Below are 20,583 nucleotides of genomic sequence, written 5' to 3' on the forward strand. Positions count from 1 at the left end.
AGTTTGATCATCTTGCCATCCAAAGGACTTTCAAGAGTCTTCTCCAACACCATAGTTCAAAAGCATCAATTCTTCGGCGTTCAGCCTTCCTGTTCTTCGCTGACAGGAGTGGCACCCGGTGTGGTCTTCTGCTTCAAGTTTGATGTGTTGTTCATTCAGAGATGGAATTCTGCATACCTTGGTTGTAACGAGTTATCTGAGTTACTGTTGCCTTTCTATCATCTCGAACCAGTCTGCCCATGATCTGACATCAACCAGTCTCTGTAGTTTTTCTTGTTTTTCCTTCCATGTTTCCCAGCATCAGAGTCTTTTTCAATAAGTCCTCACTTCCCATTTAGGTGGGAATCATTGTTTCGATGATGCTACTGTATCTATCCATCTTGTTTTCTATCATCGTCGTCTCCTTTTTCCTTCCGTGTTTCCCAGCATCAGGGTCTTTTCCAATGAGTCCTCACTTCCCATTTAGGTGGCCAAAGTATTTGAGTTTCAGCTTCAGGATCTGTCCTTTCGGTGAATATATTTTGATTTCCTTCAAGGTTGACTAGTTTGATCTTCTTGCCATTCAAAGGGACTTTCAGGAGTCTTTTCCAACACCATAGTTCAAAAGCATCAATTCTTCAGCATTCAACCTTCCTTAGGGTCCAGCTTTCACAGCCATAGGTTACTACTGGGAATACCATAGCTTTGACGATACGACACTTTGTCGGTAGGGCGATGTCTCTGCTTTTTATAATATTGTCTAGGTTTGCCATTGCTTTCCTCTCATGAAGCAAGCGTGGCTACAGTCACCGTCTGCCATGATCTTGAAACCTAGGAAGATTAAATCTGTCACGGTTTCCATGTCTTCTCCTTCTATTTGCCAAGGAGTGATGGAACCGGTTGCCATGATCTTAGTTTTCCTAATGTTCAACTTCAGGCTAGCTTTTGCACTCTCCTCGTCCACCTTCATTAAGAGACTCTTCTGCCATTAGTGTGGTATCGTCTGCATATCTCAGGTTGCTGATATTTCTCCCCATGTTCTTAATTTCCGCCTTGTTATTCGTCGATCCTGGCATTTCGCATGATGTGCTCTGCATATAGGTTAAATAAGTAGGGTGACAATTAGGGATGCACTGAGCCGATATTTGGATCGGATATCGGCTCCGATATGGCCATTTTAGATGGATCGGGGCATCGGTAACATTGACTGATCCACTGGCCGATCCGGTTTTTGCTTGGTAACGGCTCAGCCATCCCTAACTAGGTGCAGTAGTAGTATGGGATGGGAGCCGCTACTTCCTGTATAGGTCCGGCTCCCAGGCAGAGTGATATCAGATGCACTTTGCCTGTGAATGGAGGAGCCGTACACATGAAGCAGCGGCTTTGCTCTGTACTGCAGCCGCTTGCTTTGTGTGTAGCTCCGGATCAGTTCCGGTATCGGCGATTTCACAACACCAGATTTCGGTATCGGGTCCAAAAAAGTCAGATCGGTGCATCCCTAGTGACAATATACATGCTTGCCGCACTCCTTTCTCAATTTTGAACCAGTCAGTTCCATATCAAGGAACAACTGACTGGTTCTGTACCTTATGGTACCTAATAAAGTGGCCAGTGAGTGTATATTGTACATTCACATCATCCCTGCCCTCAAGGAGCTTACAATCCAAGGTCCCTAACCCACATTCAAACATACACATACTAGGGCCAATTTAGAGAGGAGCCAATTAACCTACCAGTATGTCTTTGGAGTGTGGGAGGAAACTGGAGTACACAGAGAAAACCCATGCAGGCACAGGGAGCACATGCAAACCCCATGCAGGTAGTGTGGTGGTTGGGATTCGAACCGACAACCCTAGCGCTGCCAGGCTGAAGTTCTAACCACTTAGCCAGTGTGCTGCCCATTAAATGGTAAAATACAGGGTTTCTTATGTGAAAGAATGACTTAATTATCACTAGATTGATTATTCTGAGCTGTCATTTGATGCTGTCCCTACAGACCCCATGCAGTCCATTCTGCAGAGCCTGGAGCAGCAGCACGAAGAGGAAAAGCGCACTGCGCTGGAACGCCAGAGGCTGATGTACGAACACGAGCTTGAGCAACTGCGCAGGAGGCTTTCCCCAGAAAAGCAGCACTATCGGAGTATGGACAGGTTCTCATTTGGCTCCCCCAATGCCCAGCAGCGCATCAAACAGTGGACGGAAGAGAGGTGAGACGATACTTTACAAAAAGAGAAGTTTCCTATCCGGAGTAATGGAAACTCTTGTTTTTCAGTATAGGAATGTGTATTTGCATCATGATTTCCATGTATATATCTGTCCATAGAATATTTAAATATGGCTTCTTATTATCTTTACACTTCCCTATACAGTCTTTTTTTTATGTATTTTTAAACCAAGCAGAATTAATTTATTAAAATGACATAAAGAAAAAATACAAAGAACATACAATATCTCACAAAAGTGAGTACACCCCTCACATTTTTGTGAATATTTTATTCTATCTTTTCATGTGACAACACTGAAGAAATGACACTTTGCTACAATGTAAAGTAGTGATTGTACAGCTTGTATAACAGTGTAAATTTGCTGTCCCCTCAAAATAACTTAACACACAGCCATTAATGTCTAAACCGCTGGCAACAAAAGTGAGTACACCCCTAAGTGACAATGTCCAAATTCGGCCCAATTAGCCATTTTCCCTCCCCGGTGTCATGTGACTCGTTAGTGTTACAAGGTCTCAGGTGTGAATGGGGAGCAGGTGTGTTACATTTGGTGTTATCGCTCTCACTCTCTCATACTGGTCACCGGAAGTTCAACATGGGACCTCATGGCAAAGAACCCTCTGAGGATCTGAAAAAAAATAATTGTTGCTCTACATAAAGATGGCCTAGGCTATAAGGAGATTGCCAAGACCCTGAAACTGAGCTGCAGCACGGTGGCCAAGACCATACATCAGTTTAACAGGACAGGCTCCACTCAGCACAGGCCTCCCCATGGTTGACCAAAGAAGTTGAGTGCACGTGCTCAGTGTCATATCCAGAGGTTGTCTTTGGGAAATGGACGTATGAGTTCTGCCAGCATTTCTGCAGGGGTGGGGGGAGGGGGTGGTTACCACACACTGCATCAAATTGGCCTGCATGGCTGTCATCCCAGAAGGAAGCCTCTTCTAAAGATGATGCACAAGAAAGCCCGCAAACAATTTGCTGAAGACAAGCAGACTAATGCCCCATACACACGTGCAGATTATGTGCAGACTTTTGTCTGCAGACTTACCAAAACCATATAATATGAGGTCAAACCTAAACACTTTCAATTTGTATGCAATCCGGCAGGCCCCTGCACTACATAGAAAAGGTAAGTTTGCAGACAATAGTCTGCAGATAATCTGCACGTGTGTATGGGGCATAAGACTAAGGGCATGGATTACTGGAACCATGTCCTGTGGTCTGATGAGACCAAGATAAACTCATTTGGTTCAGATGGTGTCAAGCGTGTGTGGTGGCAACCAGGTGAGGAGTACAAAGACAAGTGTGTCTTGCCTACAGTCAAACATGGTGGTGGGAGTGTCATAGTCTGGTGCTGCATGAGTGCTGCTGCCACAGGGGAACTACAGTTCCTTTGAGGGAACCATGAAAGCCAACATGTACTGTGACATACTGACGCAGAGCATGATCCCCTCACTTCGGAGGCTGGGCCGCAGGGCAGTATTCCAACATAACGACCCCAAACACACCTCCAAGATGACCACTGCCTTGCTAAAGAAGCTGAGGGTAAAGGTGATGGACTTGCCAAGCATGTCTCCAGACCTAAACCCTATTGAGCATCTGTGGGGCATCCTCAAACGGAAGGATGGAGGAGTGCAAGGCCTCTAACATCCACCAGCTCTGTGATGTCATCATGGAGGAGTGGAAGAGGACTCCAGTGGCAACCTGTGAAACTCTGGTGAACTCCATGCCCAAGAGGGTTAAGGCAGTGCTGGAAAATAATGGCGGCCACACAAAATATTGACACTTTGGCCCCAATCTGGACATTTACACTTAGGGGTGTACTCGCTTGCTGCCAGCGGTTTAGACATTAATGGCTGTGTGTTGAGATATTTTGAGGGGACAGCAAATTTACACTGTTATACAAGCTGTACACTCACTACTTTACATTGTAGCAAAGTGTCATTTCTTCAGTGTTGTCACATGAAAAGATAGAATAAAATAATTGCGCAAATGTGAGGGGTGTACTTACTTTTGTGAGATACTGTGATTCTCAATTACTCCAGGAGGTGGTGCTACACGTATGTTCCACTTATTAGTTTGTTGCTGCTTCCGCTATATGTGTATCGGGGAGTATGGACAGGATTTCTAATGAGATCTGATTATTGAGATATATAAAGGTGGCTTCGTTTTCAGTCAGCTTGAGCAGATGGATTGACATGCACTGATAGAGAAAAACAATGCATTTACAATAGTGTTAAAGTGATTTCAAACCCCAAAACAGAAATGTCATATAGTGCACCTTAGACGTGGTGGCTGCATATGTTTATTTTTTTCAAGGAGTTTCTCTTTATTTTTACCTAATGGTCCTGCCAGTAACACACTTTCAGACTCAGGTTGACAAATCACCCTAGGACAGGACTACAGAACACCTCCCCTTTCTCTTCTCCATAACACATATTGTGGAGGGTATCTGTAGTCTTCATAGATCACTGAGAAAAATGTAATTTATAACAGCCAAGGCAGATAGCACAGGAAGCAATTGGCCACACACTTTTTGGCAGGATCAACTTTTTTGCACTTATTGAACAGATACAACAAAATATTTCCTTTTATAAAATTAGCATTTGCACATTATACATGAGCATTAAATTGAACAGAGGTATCCTGCAACGTACAAAAGTACCACGCCAAAAGGTGAAAAAAAACAAAGGCAAAGATAAACCAACACAACAAAACATTTTCAATATTTAGAAGACCAAAAGGAAGCAAATACAAGAAAATCATTTTTGAGGGTTTACATTCACTTCAAGGAACAATTCTGGGATACAAGTGAACTGCTAAGGTTTTCTGCAAAACACCAACTGTGTTAAAGTAAAAAAGTCCCCTAGTTTACCTTAAAGCAGGGGTGGCAGCTGCAGCCTTCCAGTTGTTGCAGAACTGCAAGTCCCATTTATGCCTCTACTGCTGCTGGGAGTAACTGTCAGTCTTCCCATCATGCCTCTGCTACTGCTGGGAGTAACTGTCAGTCTTCCCATCATGCCTCTGCTACTGCTACGAGTAACTGTCAGTCTTCCCATCATGCCTCTGCTGCGAGTAACTGTCAGTCCTCCCTTCATGCCTCTGCTACTGCTGGGGGTAACTGTCAGTCCTCCCATTATGCCTCTGCTGCTGGGAGCAACTGTCAGTCTTCCCATCATGCCTCTGCTGCTGCTGCAAGTATCTGTCTGTCTTCCCATCATGCTTCTGCTACTGCTGGGGGTAACTGTCAGTCTTCCCATCATGCCTCTGCTGCTGGGAGCAACTGTCAGTCTTCCCATCATGCCTCTGCTACTGCTGGGAGTAACTGTCAGTCTTCCCATCATGCCTCTGCTACTGCTGCGAGTAACTGTCAGTCTTCCCATCATGCCTCTGCTGCGAGTAACTGTCAGTCCTCCCTTCATGCCTCTGCTACTGCTGGGGGTAACTGTCAGTCCTCCCATTATGCCTCTGCTGCTGGGAGCAACTGTCAGTCTTCCCATCATGCCTCTGCTGCTGCTGCAAGTATCTGTCTGTCTTCCCATCATGCTTCTGCTACTGCTGGGGGTAACTGTCAGTCTTCCCATCATGCCTCTGCTGCTGGGAGCAACTGTCAGTCTTCCCATCATGCCTCTGCTGCTGCTGCAAGTATCTGTCTGTCTTCCCATCATGCTTCTGCTACTGCTGGGAGTAACTGTCAGTCCTCCCATCATGCCTCTGCTGCGAGTAACTGTCAGTCTTCCCATCATGCCTCTGCTGCTGCTGGGAGTAACTGTCAGTCTTTCCATCATGCCTCTGCTGCTGTTGCGAGTATCTGTCTGTCTTCCCATCATGCTTCTGCTACTGCTGGGAGTAACTGTCTGTCCTCCCATCATGCCTCTGCTGCTGAGAGTAACTGTCAGTCTTCCCATCATGCCTCTGCTGCTGGGAGCAACTACCAGTCTTCCCACCATGCCTCTGCTGCTGGGAGCAATTGTCAGTCTTCCCATCATGCCTCTGCTGCTGCTGGGAGTAACTGTCAGTCTTTCCATCATGCCTCTGCTGCTGTTGCGAGTATCTGTCTGTCTTCCCATCATGCTTCTGCTACTGCTGGGAGTAACTGTCAGTCCTCCCATCATGCCTCTGCTGCTGAGAGTAACTGTCAGTCTTCCCATCATGCCTCTGCTGCTGGGAGCAACTACCAGTCTTCCCACCATGCCTCTGCTGCTGGGAGCAATTGTCAGTCTTCCCATCATGTCTCTGCTGCTACTAGGAGTGACCGTCAGTCTTCCCATCATGCCTCTGCTGCTGGAAGCAACTGTCAGTCTTTCCATGCCTCATGGAACATGTAATTCCACAACAGCTGAAGGGCCGCAGCTGCCCCCCGCCTTAAAGCGGAATTCCACACAACTGTCCCCCCTCCGGTGCCACATTTGGCAACTTTCAGGGGGGAGCGGGGGAACGGGTACCTGTTCTTGACAGGTACCCTTCCCCACTTCCGGGAACGGTGCCGCAGCGAAGTGAGGACCCCCCTCCTCCTACCCTCCGCCGCTGAGCCAATCTGAAAGTGGAGCGCGCTTCGCGCATGCGCACTAGGGAGCCACCCGTGAAGCCACAAGGCTTCACTGCCGGGTTCCCTGGCCGGCAATGGAAACATCGGCTGTGGTGCTGGACTCCAGGACAGGTAAGTGTCCTAATATTAAAAATCAGCAGCTACAGTATGTGTACAGTATGTGTAGCTAGTGACTTTTAATTTTTGTGGGGGGGGGGCGGAACTCCGCTTTAAAGCGACTTTATAATGAGAAAAGTTTGGGTACTGTCATGCCGATGTATGGGCTTCAGTGCTTTTTTCAGACTTTGACCCAGAACAAATATGGAAATAAGGAATTTTGAAACTTTTTTGACGCTGATTTACAGCATGCTTGTTGCAGGTCTGTGGAAGTAAAAGTATTAAAGCCAGACATATCCAGGCAACCAGCATTTTCAGGAGAGGGCCAGCTTACTTTTACTTACTTTTTTAGTTTTCTCTAATCGGCCGCTGCAAGAATATGAGGAGCACCTCACAGGATCAACGGGTGTACTTCCTAATGCCTGTATTGTATAACGTAGTAAGAAAAGAGTGAGGTGGGCTGGGGCATTACAGCAATGCCTTTCATAAAAACGTATGGTTGAACGGGCAGGGTGTACTCCATGTATGCCTACCAAGACTTTGGAATGTTGGACTGACCATTAGTTTAGAGATAGAGTAGTGGGGAGTAAATGAGGTGTGTCCCTGTCCGCAAGTAACTTACAATCTAAGGTTCCTAACTCACATACATACTAGAGCCAATTTAGAGAGGAGACAACCTACCAGCATGTCTTTGGAGTGTAGGAGGAAACAGGAGTACACGGAGGAAACCCACACAGGCACAGGGAAAACATGCAAACTCCAGGCAGATAGTACTGTGGTTGGGATTCAAACCGACAACCCTAGTGCTGCTAGGCGGAAGTGCTAACCACTTAACCACTGTGCTGCATAGTATGATTCCCGCAAACCAGTGAGCTACTGTAGGTGGGAAGGTCTATTCCCACATGATCAGTATACAGGCTCTGGCAGCATTTATCAAGTCCATTAGTAAATGGTTTTTGTACTTGAAGTGCAATTGGAATAAGGTGTAATATAAATGCTACAGGAGCAAACTCTGTAACTAAGGGCTCCATTCGCAGAACCAGATCGCATGCGGTATTTAGGTGTTTTCCCAAATACCTCATACGATCCTAAAAAAGGTCAGTTCACTATTGCTTTATGCATAAGGCAGCAACGCTCAGTAAAAACTGCATAAAACAGGAGTAAATGTCAATTCACAAAAAAAGTGTGAGGTGAATTAGTGGTCCCGGCATGCGATATCTAAATAACCAGCAGCCGCCTGCATCCATAACAACCAGTAAACAACCTGGTTGTTAAGGAGCAGGTGGCTACCGCATCCTTGTTGAGGAAAAGTTCCTCTTCCCTACAACCCTGGCCGGTGGTTGTGGGGGTGGGGTCTGCAGGCAGGAGGCTTATCGTATTCTGGACCCCAGCCCCCCCCCCCCCCATGTGAATGAGTAAGGGTACATAGTACCCCTACTCATTCACCAAAAAAAAGTGTAGTGCAAAAAATGACAGGCAGTGTTTGTCAAGTTCTTTATTTAAAAAACAAAAATATAAAAATGTTCCCCAGTCTATTGTCTAGCCTGTAGAGGTCTGTGCGCCCCTCCATGGATATGCCTCCCCAGACCGTTATTGACCCACCATCAAACCGGTCATGCTGAACCATGTTACAGGCAGCATATCGTTCTCCACGGCTTCTCCAGACCCGTTCACGTCTGTCACATGTGCTCAGGGTGAACCTGCTCTCATCTGTGAAAAGCACAGGGTGCCAATGGTGGACCTTCCAATTCTGGTGTTCAATGGCAAATGCAAATTAAGCTCTAAAGTGCTGGGTAGTGAGCACAGGGCCCACTAGAGGATGTTCAGGCCACCCTCATGAAGTCTGTTTCTGATTGTTTGGTCAGAGACATTCACACCAGTGGCCTGCTGGAGGTCATTTTGTAGGGCTCTGGCAGTGCTCATCCTGTCCCTCCTTGCACAAAGGAGCAGATACCGCTCCTGCTGATGGGTTAAGGACCTTCTACGGCCCTGTCCAGCTCTCCTAGAGTAACTGCCCATCTCCTGGAATCTCCTCCATGCTCTTGAGACTGTGCTGGGAGACACAGCAAACCTGGCAATGGCACGTAATGAAGCCACCAGGGCTGTGAATCTGTGCATGGGGGCTTGGCAGAAAAAGTGCTCCAATTAGCAGTACCAGCAGGAATACAAACGGAAGGATAGTCCAGGAATAACCATAGTCAAAGGATGCCACAAATCAGGCAAAACATGGAGCGGAGGCAAGGTCAGAAGCCGGAGTCAGTCTGGAAAACAAGCTCAAGAGACAAGAACACAGGAACTAAATCTGTCAACCAGGAACAATGAACTGACCCTGCTCTCAGGGAGAGGCAGTGTTTTATACCTTGCTTAAATGAGCAATTAGGTGGAGAATGAGAGACAGGAGCATTCTCAGGTAAGGTCCAGCCCCCTAGTGCTGCAGGCAATGCCAAATAAACAAGACTGGATCCATATGAGCTGAAGCATGGCTCAGAGGCAGGATAACCGACCCAGAACATCAAAGTACCCAGGTACAAATCCCCATAGTAGGTATTTAACGGAGGGCACGCCTGGCCGTCTGTATGGCACAGCGAGAACCGTGACACATCGCCATAGACCTTAATACAGTGATCAGTGATATTACTGTATAGTGTCACTGAACTAATGGTAGGCTGGGAAGGGGTTAATGTCTAGGGGCAATCAAAGAGTTAACTGTGCCTAACAATATGTAATGTGTTCTGCTTTTACTAAGAGATGTAGTTGTTTTTTTCTCCCTGGAAAAAAAAAACAGCCACATCTCTTCCCTGAGTACAGAGCCTCGTGGTGTTAGCAAATACAGGGCTCTGTACTGTAGATGGCTAAGCCAATCAGCAGGTCCCAGCCATAAATCATTGGCTGGGATCTGCTGACCGACTTGTGCTGTACCGAATCAGGGCACGAATGGGGTGGCGTGCACACCCTGTACTGGGCAATGCTGGATCACGTACATGAGCATTATCCAGCGCAGTAAAAGTACATGGGGGGTCTACAAGTGGTTGAAGTGAATCTTCATACCTGGCCTTTTATTATTGTTGTGTAATGTGTTTTATTACAGGGAAGTGATGCTGCATCACAGTTTCATCAAGCTCAGGGAACAAATCGCCAAGGCCAATCTGTACGTCCAGGAGGCCAATTACATTTCTGATGAGATGGACAAGAGGACGGAGTACAAAGTCACCCTGCAGATTCCGGCCTCCAGCCTCAATGCCAACAGGAAGGTGAGCCTCTCCTGGTGTGAAACCTGCTCTGCATTACACCAGACACTTGTTGGGGGTTGATTTACAGCAAGTGGAGCAAAAGTGGAGCAGCCAATCAACACTCCTAGTGCCTTACCGAAAATACATTGATTAGAATTGATAATAATGGATACTTACAAAGTGGCAACTGTCAATTAGCTAGTAAACCACATGATGCTAAGAATTGCGTACACCTATATGCTGTTCACATCAATGGGTGTAAAGTTGACACGTTTCAGAGGCACACCTTCCGGCTAGCCTAGCTCTGACGAACGGAGTGCGCCCCCGAAACACGTCAGTTTACACGCCTTGGTGTGAACAGCATATATGTGTCCACACTGCTTAGCATCGTGCGGTTTTAGGGATAATTGACAGTTGGCACTTTGTAAGTACCCATTATTATCAATTCTAATAAATGTCTTTCAGTAATGTACTAGGTGTGTGTGCCCCCCCCCCCCCCTTTTTTTTTTTTTTGTAGTAATTTTTTGCATTACCCCATCTGAGGAGGGCTGCATCTACCCAGTTTTGGAATTGACATTGTCCTTGCTGCTTTCCACCACAGAGGACCCCATAGCGCTGGAAGTGACTGCTTGCCTTTGAAATCGACACTCTTTGTTTCAGTGTTTGTAGAATACAAAATAAAACCTGATTGTTTGTAGGCGGCTTCTGTTCCAATTCAATAATAAATGTATACCTGTCTCAAGAGAATTGATTGAATGCAAAACATCCTCTGATCGGACAAGGTGGAGAGCGTGACATCACCACTGCGCCTCTCCACCATGTCCAATCAGAAGACGCTTTACATTCATCCAGAAAACAAAGTATTCTCTGAATGGTGCCTGTGCTGAGTAGCCGATCTCCTGTGTTCACAGTGCAGCAGGGTAGCCGCTCAGCACAGGACCAGTGGAGCTAGTGGAGATCACTATGGTAGCAGTGTCAGTGATTTCCAGCTTCCAGGGACATCAGCCAGGTATATACATAGTTACACATGTCCAGGCTAGACCAGCAGCTATTCTTAGTCTTTTACCACTTCCAGCCCAGGCCTATTCTGGCACTCCTTTTCTACGTTAAAAATTATAATTTTATGGCTAGAAAATTACTCAGAACCCCCAAACATTATTTATATATATATTTTTAGCAGAGGCCCTAGGGAATAAAATTTTTATGTCACATAGTATTTTGCGCAACAATTTTCAAACATGGTTTAAAAAAAAAAAAAGAAAAACACTAAAGTTATCCCAATTTTTTTTTTGTATAAGACAGATGATGTTGCGTCGAGTAAATCGATACCTATCATGTCACACTTTAAAGTTGAGCACACTGGTGGAATGGCGCCAAACTTCATTACCTAAAAATCTCTGTAGGCTATGCTTTAAAAAATGTTACAGGTTACCCTTTTAGAGTTACAGAGGAGGTCTAGTGCTAGAATTGAAGCTCTCGCTCTAACATTCACGGCATTATCTCACAGGTGTGGTTTGTATCCCGTCTACATATGCAGGCGTGACCTATATATGAGTTGGCTTCTTCGTGCTAGCACACATGTATGAGGGTGCTTTAAATTATTATTTTTTTTTATTTTTCATTTTTACACTTTCCCTATAATTTAATTTAATATTTTTTTTTTAAATCACTTTTATTCCTATTACAAGGAATGTAAACATCCCCTTGTAAAAAGAATTGTAAACATCCCCTTGTAAAACATTATCTGCTCTATGGTAAACGGCCGCCTCCAGCCGATTCATTCTCCCGCTCCCCAATCACACAGGAGAGACTGGAGAAGCACCGGAGGGTGTTGGGAGGGGGGCGTCCGCTCCTGACGCCTGTAAAATCGATCAAGCGACTGAACAGCGGCTATGATTTCTTTTACATTAGACAGATTTGCTGGCTGAAAAAAACAATATGCCTGCATCACTTCAACCTAAGGATGTCATATGACGTCCAGCTAAGGTTAAAGGGATTGTAAAGTTTCGTTATTTTTTTGTTTTAAATAAAAAACATATTATTCTTTCCTCCTCTGTGCAGTTGGTTTTGCACAGGGCAGTCCGGATCCTTCTCTTCTCGGGTCCCTCGTTCTTGCTCCTGGCCTCTCTCTCCTATTGAGTGCCCCCGACAGCAAGCAGCTTTCTATGGGGGCACCCGACCCGAGCTGCAGCTCCATGTGTCCATTCAGACACGGAGTTGCCGTTTGCCCCCCCCCTCTCCTGATTGGCTCACCGCCTTTGACAGCCGCGGGAGCCAATGGCACCACAGCTGTATCTTAGCCAATCAGAAGGGAGAGTCCCAGGACAGCCGAGGTACGCGTGGACATTGCTGGACAGAGAGGGGGCACAGGTAAGTATAAGGGGGCGCTGGGGGGGGGGGCTGCTACACACAGAAAGCTTTTTGTCTTAATGCATAGAATGCATTAGGATAAGAAGAAAACCTTCTGCCTTTACAACTTCATAAAGTATTTATACAGTATTGGAGGAACCCTTGAAATAGCTCTCCTGTCTCTCTGCTCTTCATTTCCAATTCATTATTAAAAGTGAACCTGTCTCAAAAGAATAACAGGGCTACCACTGGTGGCATCTACAAGGTCTATAAGGTATGCTTTTCTAATTGTCCCTGCATCCTTAGAAAATGCCATTATGATGGGTCATCTTTACTGAGGATAAGTCATGTTGCAGCACTATTGCCTGCATCCCCCTGACTAATTGGTTGTGGAAGACAGGCTGCTCATTCAGCACCCTCAAGCGCCAATCTCTTATCTCCATCTCTGAGATAAATGGCTGCCTGAAGGCTTGTGTGGCTTGTTCCAGATTCCTGGTGGGGAAGCCTTGTGTGGTGACTTTAAATCTGACCTCCAGTTCCTCTCCTGGACTGAAATGGCTTCCTCTGATTTCACAGCAAACTGTGAGCTTCTCATAATGTGCATTAGAAGCTGCAGCACGTCAGATAGAGCTTGTCTGGCTGATGTCCAACATCTTTCCCTTTCCTCCCCTTGCTCAACTGTCCTTGGCCGGCCCCTTTCATTCATTGGATTTCAGTTCATTCAATCGTGGGTGCTCCGGATCATATGTGAGTGCTACCTGGGGCAGTCTGTATGCAAAAATAACCTGCTAATAAACGCCCACCTCTCCAGACTGGCATCCACCCGTCATTGTGATATTTGCATAACTCCTCCCAATAGCCAACCTGTTGCTTGTATCTGGACTGAAGGCTCTTGGGAGGAGTACTAAGGCAGGGTGCTGTGGTGTGTTCGGGAAGCCAAGTACACCATCTCGTGCACCATAGCCCAATTCATTATTTTTGGGAGAGCTGTTCTTTACAGTATTCAGTGGACCTTACCATGAGTATGACTTTCCATTGATAATAGGGTAGGATGATATGAACCCAACAGGGGTATTTTACGAAGCAAATCTGTGCGGCTCTTAGGAAGGGCCACACAGTGAAGAAGAGCTTTTCTTAAGGTAAGCTGGAGGATCCGGGGAGGCCAGGTATACCTTAAAGCAGTGGTCCTCAACCCTGGCCTACAGGGCCCACTAACAGGCCAGGTTTGCAAGATAACTGAAATACATCCCAGGTGATATCATTTGCTGCTCAGTGATTGCAGTACTCTAGTCTGCATCTCCCCAAGGTAATACTTAAAATCTGGCCTGTTAGTGGGCCCTGAGGACCGGAGTTGAGGACCACTGCCTTAAAGGACAACTTAGGAATGGTAAAAGGATGAGAGTGTCACAGATATGAGCCCAGTAAGCTTTAATTGCACAGAAGGGAAAGCCAATGCTTTTTAAGGGCTCAAGACTCCTCCTTCATCAGGAAGATTTTATAACACTATCTATATTCGGTATTAGAACATCCTAACATATGCCTGTTTAATAGATCCCTTTTAATGTTATCTTATTTCTCTGGCCTGGTGAAGTGTGAGTATTGAGCTCTTGAAACGCGTTGCTTTCTCTTCTGACTTCCTTTCCATGTGCATTAAAGATTTACTGGACTCAAGTTATATCTGTGGTGTTCTCATCCTTTCTACATTCCTTAGACTATTCTGGGGGACCTCCAAGGATACCTGGACCAATGATACCACAGGGAGCTGCCTCTAAAATTCTTATTTAAAGCCCTATCCTACTACTTTGGGTCCAACACATCTTTCGTTTTAAGGACAACTTGTACCTAAGGTTTTAGCTCATAGGTTAACTCTTTAAACTCTTTGTTTGGTTAAGCATCATATCTGACTTTAATTCTGCACTACCAGAGTTCCCCTGCAGGTAGCACTAAAAGTGAATGTTAAAACGTTAGTTCTGTGTTCCAGTAACACAGGAGTGATGCATATGATGGTTAATGTTAAAGGTGGAGAAGTTGATGCCAGTTTTGTACCCTTTCATTTGTCCTGCAGCGGGACGAGGTGCTTAGTGAACCGGCCATCCAGGTGAGGCGGAAAGGAAAAGGCAAACAGATCTGGTCCCTGGAGAAGCTGGAGAACCGTCTGGTGGACATCAGAGAGCTGTATCAGGAATGGAAGGCTTGTGAGGAGGACAATCCTGTAAGTGTCAGTACTCTTTCTTATCTTTGTTTTCTATGTTCTGAAGATCTCAATCTAGATCCCAGCCCCCTGTTACTGGCTATACAGTAAGCAGCCTGTACTGCAAAGTGTGTGGCTGCGTTCGTTCCCAGGACATAGCACAGTTGATGCTGAATGCATCGCAGAAAGATGGGATTCAGACATTACCGCCGGCCCTGTCCACACTCACCCTCAGCTAATTTCCACTTGCCAAAAAGGAGCAGGCGAGTGAAAATTTTGAGGGCTGGTTATAATGTCGAATTGGGTCCCAAGCCCTACCTCCATAGAAGCCATTGTTTCCATATACTGCACTGATGACCTAAAAGCATGAAACCGCTGTATGCAGTTTGGGGTAAATGCAGTGGTGGGATTCAGCCGGTTCGCACTGGTTCCATAGAACCGGTTACTAACTTTCTACAAGTTCGCAGAACCGGCTGTTCCCCCTGCGCGTCTAAGGACGCGCAGTACAATTGAATGTCCCGTGCTCGGACCGCGCAGACGCGGCGGCCGGGGAGCAGAGCAGTGCACCCCAACCCGCCCATTCTGTGACAATAGTGAATGAAAATTCGCTATTGTCACACGGATCCTCCTGGCCAATCAGGGAGCGGGTCCTCCCGGTTCCTGATTGGCCGAAAGGCAAACTTCGTGCCATTGGACGAGGAAGCGGGAGGACTCGGAGACGCGGGGAGGTAAGTGCATGGGTCTCGCGGGGGGATTGCTGGCACTCTGCAATCATTGGGGGCAATGCTGTGGCACTCTGCAATCATTGGGGGCAATGCTGTGGCACTCTGCAATCATTGGGGGCAATGCTGTGGCACTCTGCAATCATTGGGGGCAATGCTGTGGGCACTCTGCAATTATTGGGGGCAATGCTGTGGCGCTCTGCAATTATTGGGGGCAATGCTGTGGCGCTCTGCAATTATTGGGGGCAATGCTGTGGCGCTCTGCAATTATTGGGGGCAATGCTGTGGCGCTCTGCAATCATTGGGGGCAATGCTGTGGCACTCTGCAATTATTGGGGGCAATGCTGTGGCACTCCAATTATTGGGGGCATGCTGTGGGCACTCTGCAATTATTGGGGGCATGCTGTGGGCACTCTGCAATTATTGGGGGCATGCTGTGGGCACTCTGCAATTATTGGGGGCAATGCTGTGGCACTCTGTAATCATTGGGGGGCAATGCTGTGGGCACTCTGCAATCATTGGGGGCAATGCTGTGGGCACTCTGCAATCATTGGGGGCAATGCTGTGGCACTCTGCAATGATTGATGGCAATGCTGTGGCACTCTGCAATCATTGGGTGCAATGCTGTGGTCACTATGCATTGAAAGGGGGCACGCTGGTCTCTCTGCATTGAAAGGGGGGCACACTGGTCTCTCTGCATTGAAAGGGGGGGGCACGCTGGTCACTGTGCATTGAAGGGGGGGGGGCATGCTGGTCACTGTGCATTGAAAGGGGGGGCATGCTGGTCACTGTGCATTGAAAGGGGGGCATGCTGGTCACTGTGCATTGAAAGGGGGGCACGCTGGTCACTGTGCATTAAAAGGGGGCACGCTGGTCATTCTGCTGGGAAAGTCGGAACTGGTTACTAAAATTTTTGAATCCCACCACTGGGTAAATGTCTCTATAATAGACTATATTTGCACTATACACAAGCTGTTCTGGATGTGCATCTAGCTGATGGAGAAAGATTGGCATGGCCCCGTTCACTCTTATTTTTGGGATATATGATGGTGTGGGACATGTGAATACCTTCTGTTGCAGTAAACCTTTACTGAGCTATGCACTGATTGGAGGATTTTGACTTCCTTTAGGTAATTCTCCCCATAACCTGTCTAGTCTTTGAAAGATAATGCGGCACGTTTCCTTCTCCGTAGGTAAGCCGGGCGTACTTCCGGCGTGCAGATCCTTTCTATGATGAGCAGGAGAACCACAGCCTTATCGGTGTAGCCAACGTATTTCTGGAGTCTTTGTTCCATGACGTGAAGCTGCAATATGCCGTCCCGATCATCAATCAGAAGGGAGAGGTTTGTGTTATCTGTTTTTGGCCCTGCGAGGAGTTTGCCCCTCCTCTGTATTGCGGGCCCTGATGTCTGCCTCATCTGTTGCTGTATTTGGTTTCTTTAATTCAAGAACTTGCAATAAGCAATATTAAGCTGGTATTTTATCTGGCAATTCATTTCTTTACATCCTTACATGGATCTGGTGAACCTTTTTTTTTTTTTTTTTTTTTTTTTTTTTTTTTTTTTCAGATCCATTAAGGGGTAGATATTTAGGGGTATATATACATAACCCAGGTGAAAATTGTACTCACAATATGAAAGAAAGTTTCTGCTCACAGCTTGCTTTCTGATTAAGGGGAAACATGTTCCAGCCATACACTGAGCGAATTTCGGTTGGTTCCTGATGAGTGGGTGGCCCCATCTACACCCTCACACCTGACATCCTTTCATCTAAACATCAAGGAGCCAGATGGAAAATTGTTGGCAGAACAGCAGCAGCATCCAGTCAGAGGCGGCCACGGTCTAAGAATGTATGGCCAGTTTAAGGCTTGGTCTGGGCAGACTTCTTTGTGTTCTTGTCTTGGAACAATAAAGTTTTGTGAAGAAGACTGATGTCATTGGAGTGCAATATATGAATAGTATTGAATGGTGCCCTATCGTTTATATCAGTTTGGAGGAATAGTGCCCCATCGTTTATATCAGTGGGAGGAATAGTGCCCCATCGTTTATATCAGTGGGAGGAATAGTGTCCCATCATTGGTGTCAGTGGGAGGAATAGTGCCCCATTGTTTATATCAGTGGGAGGAATAGTGCCCCATCGTTTATATCAGTGGGAGGAATAGTGTCCCATCATTGGTGTCAGTGGGAGGAATAGTGTCCCATCATTGGTGCCAATGGGAGGAATAGTGACCCATCATTGTTGTCAGTGGAAGGAATAGTGTCCCATCATTGGTGCCAATGGGAGGAATAGTGCCTCATCATAGGTGCCAATGGGAGGAATAGTGACCCATCATTGTTGTCAGTGGAAGGAATAGTGCCCCATCATTGGTGCCAATGGGAGGAATAGTGCCCCATCATAGGTGCCAATGGGAGGAATAGTGACCCATCATTGTTGTCAGTGGGAGGAATAGTGTCCCATCATTGGTGCCAATGGGAGGAATAGTGTCCCATCATTGGTGTCAGTGGGAGGAATAGTGTCCCATCATTGGTGCCAATGGGAGGAATAGTGCCCCATCATTGGTGCCAATGGGAGGAATAGTGCCCCATGATTTATAGCCGTGAGAGGAATAGTAGCCCATCATTGGTTTCAGTTGGAGTAATAGTGCCCCATCATTGGTGTCAGTAGGAGGAATAGTGCCCCATCATTGGTGTGAGCGGCAGGAATAGTGCCCCATCATTGGTGTCAGTGGGAGGAATAGTGCCCCATCATTGGTGTCAGTGGGAGGAATAGCGCTCCATCATTGGTGCTAATATGAGGAATAGTGCCCCATGATTTATATCTGTGGGAGGAATAGTGCCCCATGATTTATATCTGTGGGAGGAATAGTGCCCCATCATTGGTGCCAATAGGAGGAATAGTGTCCCGTCATTCATATCAGTGGAAGGAATAGTGCCCCAGGGGTCAGATAAAGGCAAGCAAAGGGGCACATACAGCCCACTGGTCTACAGGACAGGATGTGAAATCTCCCTGAGAGACAGAGGGCAAAAAAAAAAAATTAACCCTCGCCTGATCGCTTAAAAAAAAATTAACCCTCTCTTTAAAAATACTTTAACCCCCCTGGTGCCCAACCTGCTGCCCAGCAGTATATGTTCAGCATTAGATCACCTGGCTAAGCAGTGCTACATCTTAGGTAGCTGAACAGATTCAAGACCATCCTGCCTTCTTTAACCGTTTACACATAGACATTTTCTTTGTGTATATTGCTGATTGCACATGATTTTCATTATGACAGTTTTCTGATGTGAGATTTTTTTTTTTTGTTAATTTATATTATTTATCTTTCTAGATTGCAGGACGTCTGCATGTGGAGGTTGTCAGAGTCAGCGGAGACATCGATGACAGGATTGGCGGTGGTGAGGATGGATTGGATGTTTCCACTGACAGTAAATCTCAGGAGCACAAACTGGTCTGTATGGTAAGTATCTGTGTAAAATGTAGTGTACAATCTCATGTAATAGTAAATACCTGTACATAGTGCAGTGTACAGACTCGTATAATAGTAAATACCTGTACATAGTGCAGTGTACAGACTCGTATAATAGTAAATACCTGTACATAGTGCAGTGTACAGACTCGTATAATAGTAAATACCTGTACATAGTGCGGTGTACAGACTCGTATAATAGTAAATACCTGTACATAGTGCAGTGTACAGACTCGTATAATAGTAAATACCTGTACATAGTGCAGTGTACAGGCTTGTATAATAGTAAATGCATGTACATAGCGCAGTGTACAGACTCGTATAATAGTAAATACCTGTACATAGTGCAGTGTACAGACTTGTACTGTATAATAGTAAATACCTGTACATAGTGCAGTGTACAGACTCGTATAATAGTAAATACCTGTACATAGTGCAGTGTACAGACTTGTATAATAGTAAATGCATGTACATAGCGCAGTGTACAGACTTGTACTGTATAATAGTAAATACCTGTACATAGTGCAGTGTACAGGCTTGTATAATAGTAAATACCTGTACATAGTGCAGTGTACAGACTCGTATAATAGTAAATACCTGTACATAGTGCAGTGTACAGGCTTGTATAATAGTAAATACCTGTACATAGTGCAGTGTACAGACTTGTATAATAGTAAATGCATGTACATAGCGCAGTGTACAGACTCGTATAATAGTAAATACCTGTACATAGTGCAGTGTACAGACTCGTATAATAGTAAATACCTGTACATAGTGCAGTGTACAGACTCGTATAATAGTAAATACCTGTACATAGTGCAGTGTACAGACTCGTATAATAGTAAATACCTGTACATAGTGCAGTGTACAGGCTTGTATAATAGTAAATGCATGTACATAGTGCAGTGTACAGGCTTGTATAATAGTAAATGCCTGTACATAGTGCAGTGTACAGACTTGTATAATAGTAAATGCATGTACATAGTGCAGTGTACAGACTTGTATAATAGTAAATACCTGTACATAGTGCAGTGTACAGACTTGTATAATAGTAAATACCTGTACATAGTGCAGTGTACAGGCTTGTATAATAGTAAATACCTGTACATAGTGCAGTGTACAGACTTGTATAATAGTAAATACCTGTACATAGTGCAGTGTACAGACTTGTATAATAGTAAATACCTGTACATAGTGCAGTGTACAGACTCGTATAATAGTAAATACCTGTACATAGTGCAGTGTACAGACTTGTATAATAGTAAATACCTGTACATAGTGCAGTGTACAGACTTGTATAATAGTAAATACCTGTACATAGTGCAGTGTACAGGCTTGTATAATAGTAAATACCTGTACATAGTGCAGTGTACAGACTTGTATAATAGTAAATACCTGTACATAGTGCAGTGTACAGACTTGTATAATAGTAAATACCTGTACATAGTGCAGTGTACAGGCTTGTATAATAGTAAATACCTGTACATAGCGCAGTGTACAGACTTGTATAATAGTAAATGCATGTACATAGTGCAGTGTACAGACTTGTATAATAGTAAATACCTGTACATAGTGCAGTGTACAGACTCGTATAATAGTAAATACCTGTACATAGCGCAGTGTACAGACTTGTATAATAGTAAATGCATGTACATAGTGCAGTGTACAGACTTGTATAATAGTAAATACCTGTACATAGTGCAGTGTACAGGCTTGTATAATAGTAAATACCTGTACATAGCGCAGTGTACAGACTTGTATAATAGTAAATGCATGTAC

At 45.4% G+C, this 20,583-nt stretch overlaps 1 protein-coding gene across 3 annotated transcripts in view; it reads left to right on the top strand.

The window, feature by feature from the left end:
* The window catches only part of KIF13B (kinesin family member 13B), a 518,118-nt gene that overhangs the window by 284,146 nt on the left and 213,389 nt on the right, over positions 1 to 20,583 (top strand). For all 3 annotated transcript variants that reach the window (XM_082248971.1, XM_082248973.1, XM_082248972.1), the window contains 5 exons: positions 1,976 to 2,186; positions 9,938 to 10,100; positions 14,494 to 14,640; positions 16,535 to 16,684; positions 18,667 to 18,795. In XM_082248971.1, coding sequence (XP_082105097.1) covers positions 1,976 to 2,186; positions 9,938 to 10,100; positions 14,494 to 14,640; positions 16,535 to 16,684; positions 18,667 to 18,795 — 800 coding nt within the window. The remainder of the gene's footprint in view (positions 1 to 1,975; positions 2,187 to 9,937; positions 10,101 to 14,493; positions 14,641 to 16,534; positions 16,685 to 18,666; positions 18,796 to 20,583) is intronic.

The sequence above is a fragment of the Pelophylax lessonae genome, assembly GCF_965119305.1.
Source record: "Pelophylax lessonae genome assembly, chromosome: 3".
In the NCBI taxonomy this organism is placed as follows: domain Eukaryota; kingdom Metazoa; phylum Chordata; class Amphibia; order Anura; family Ranidae; genus Pelophylax; species Pelophylax lessonae.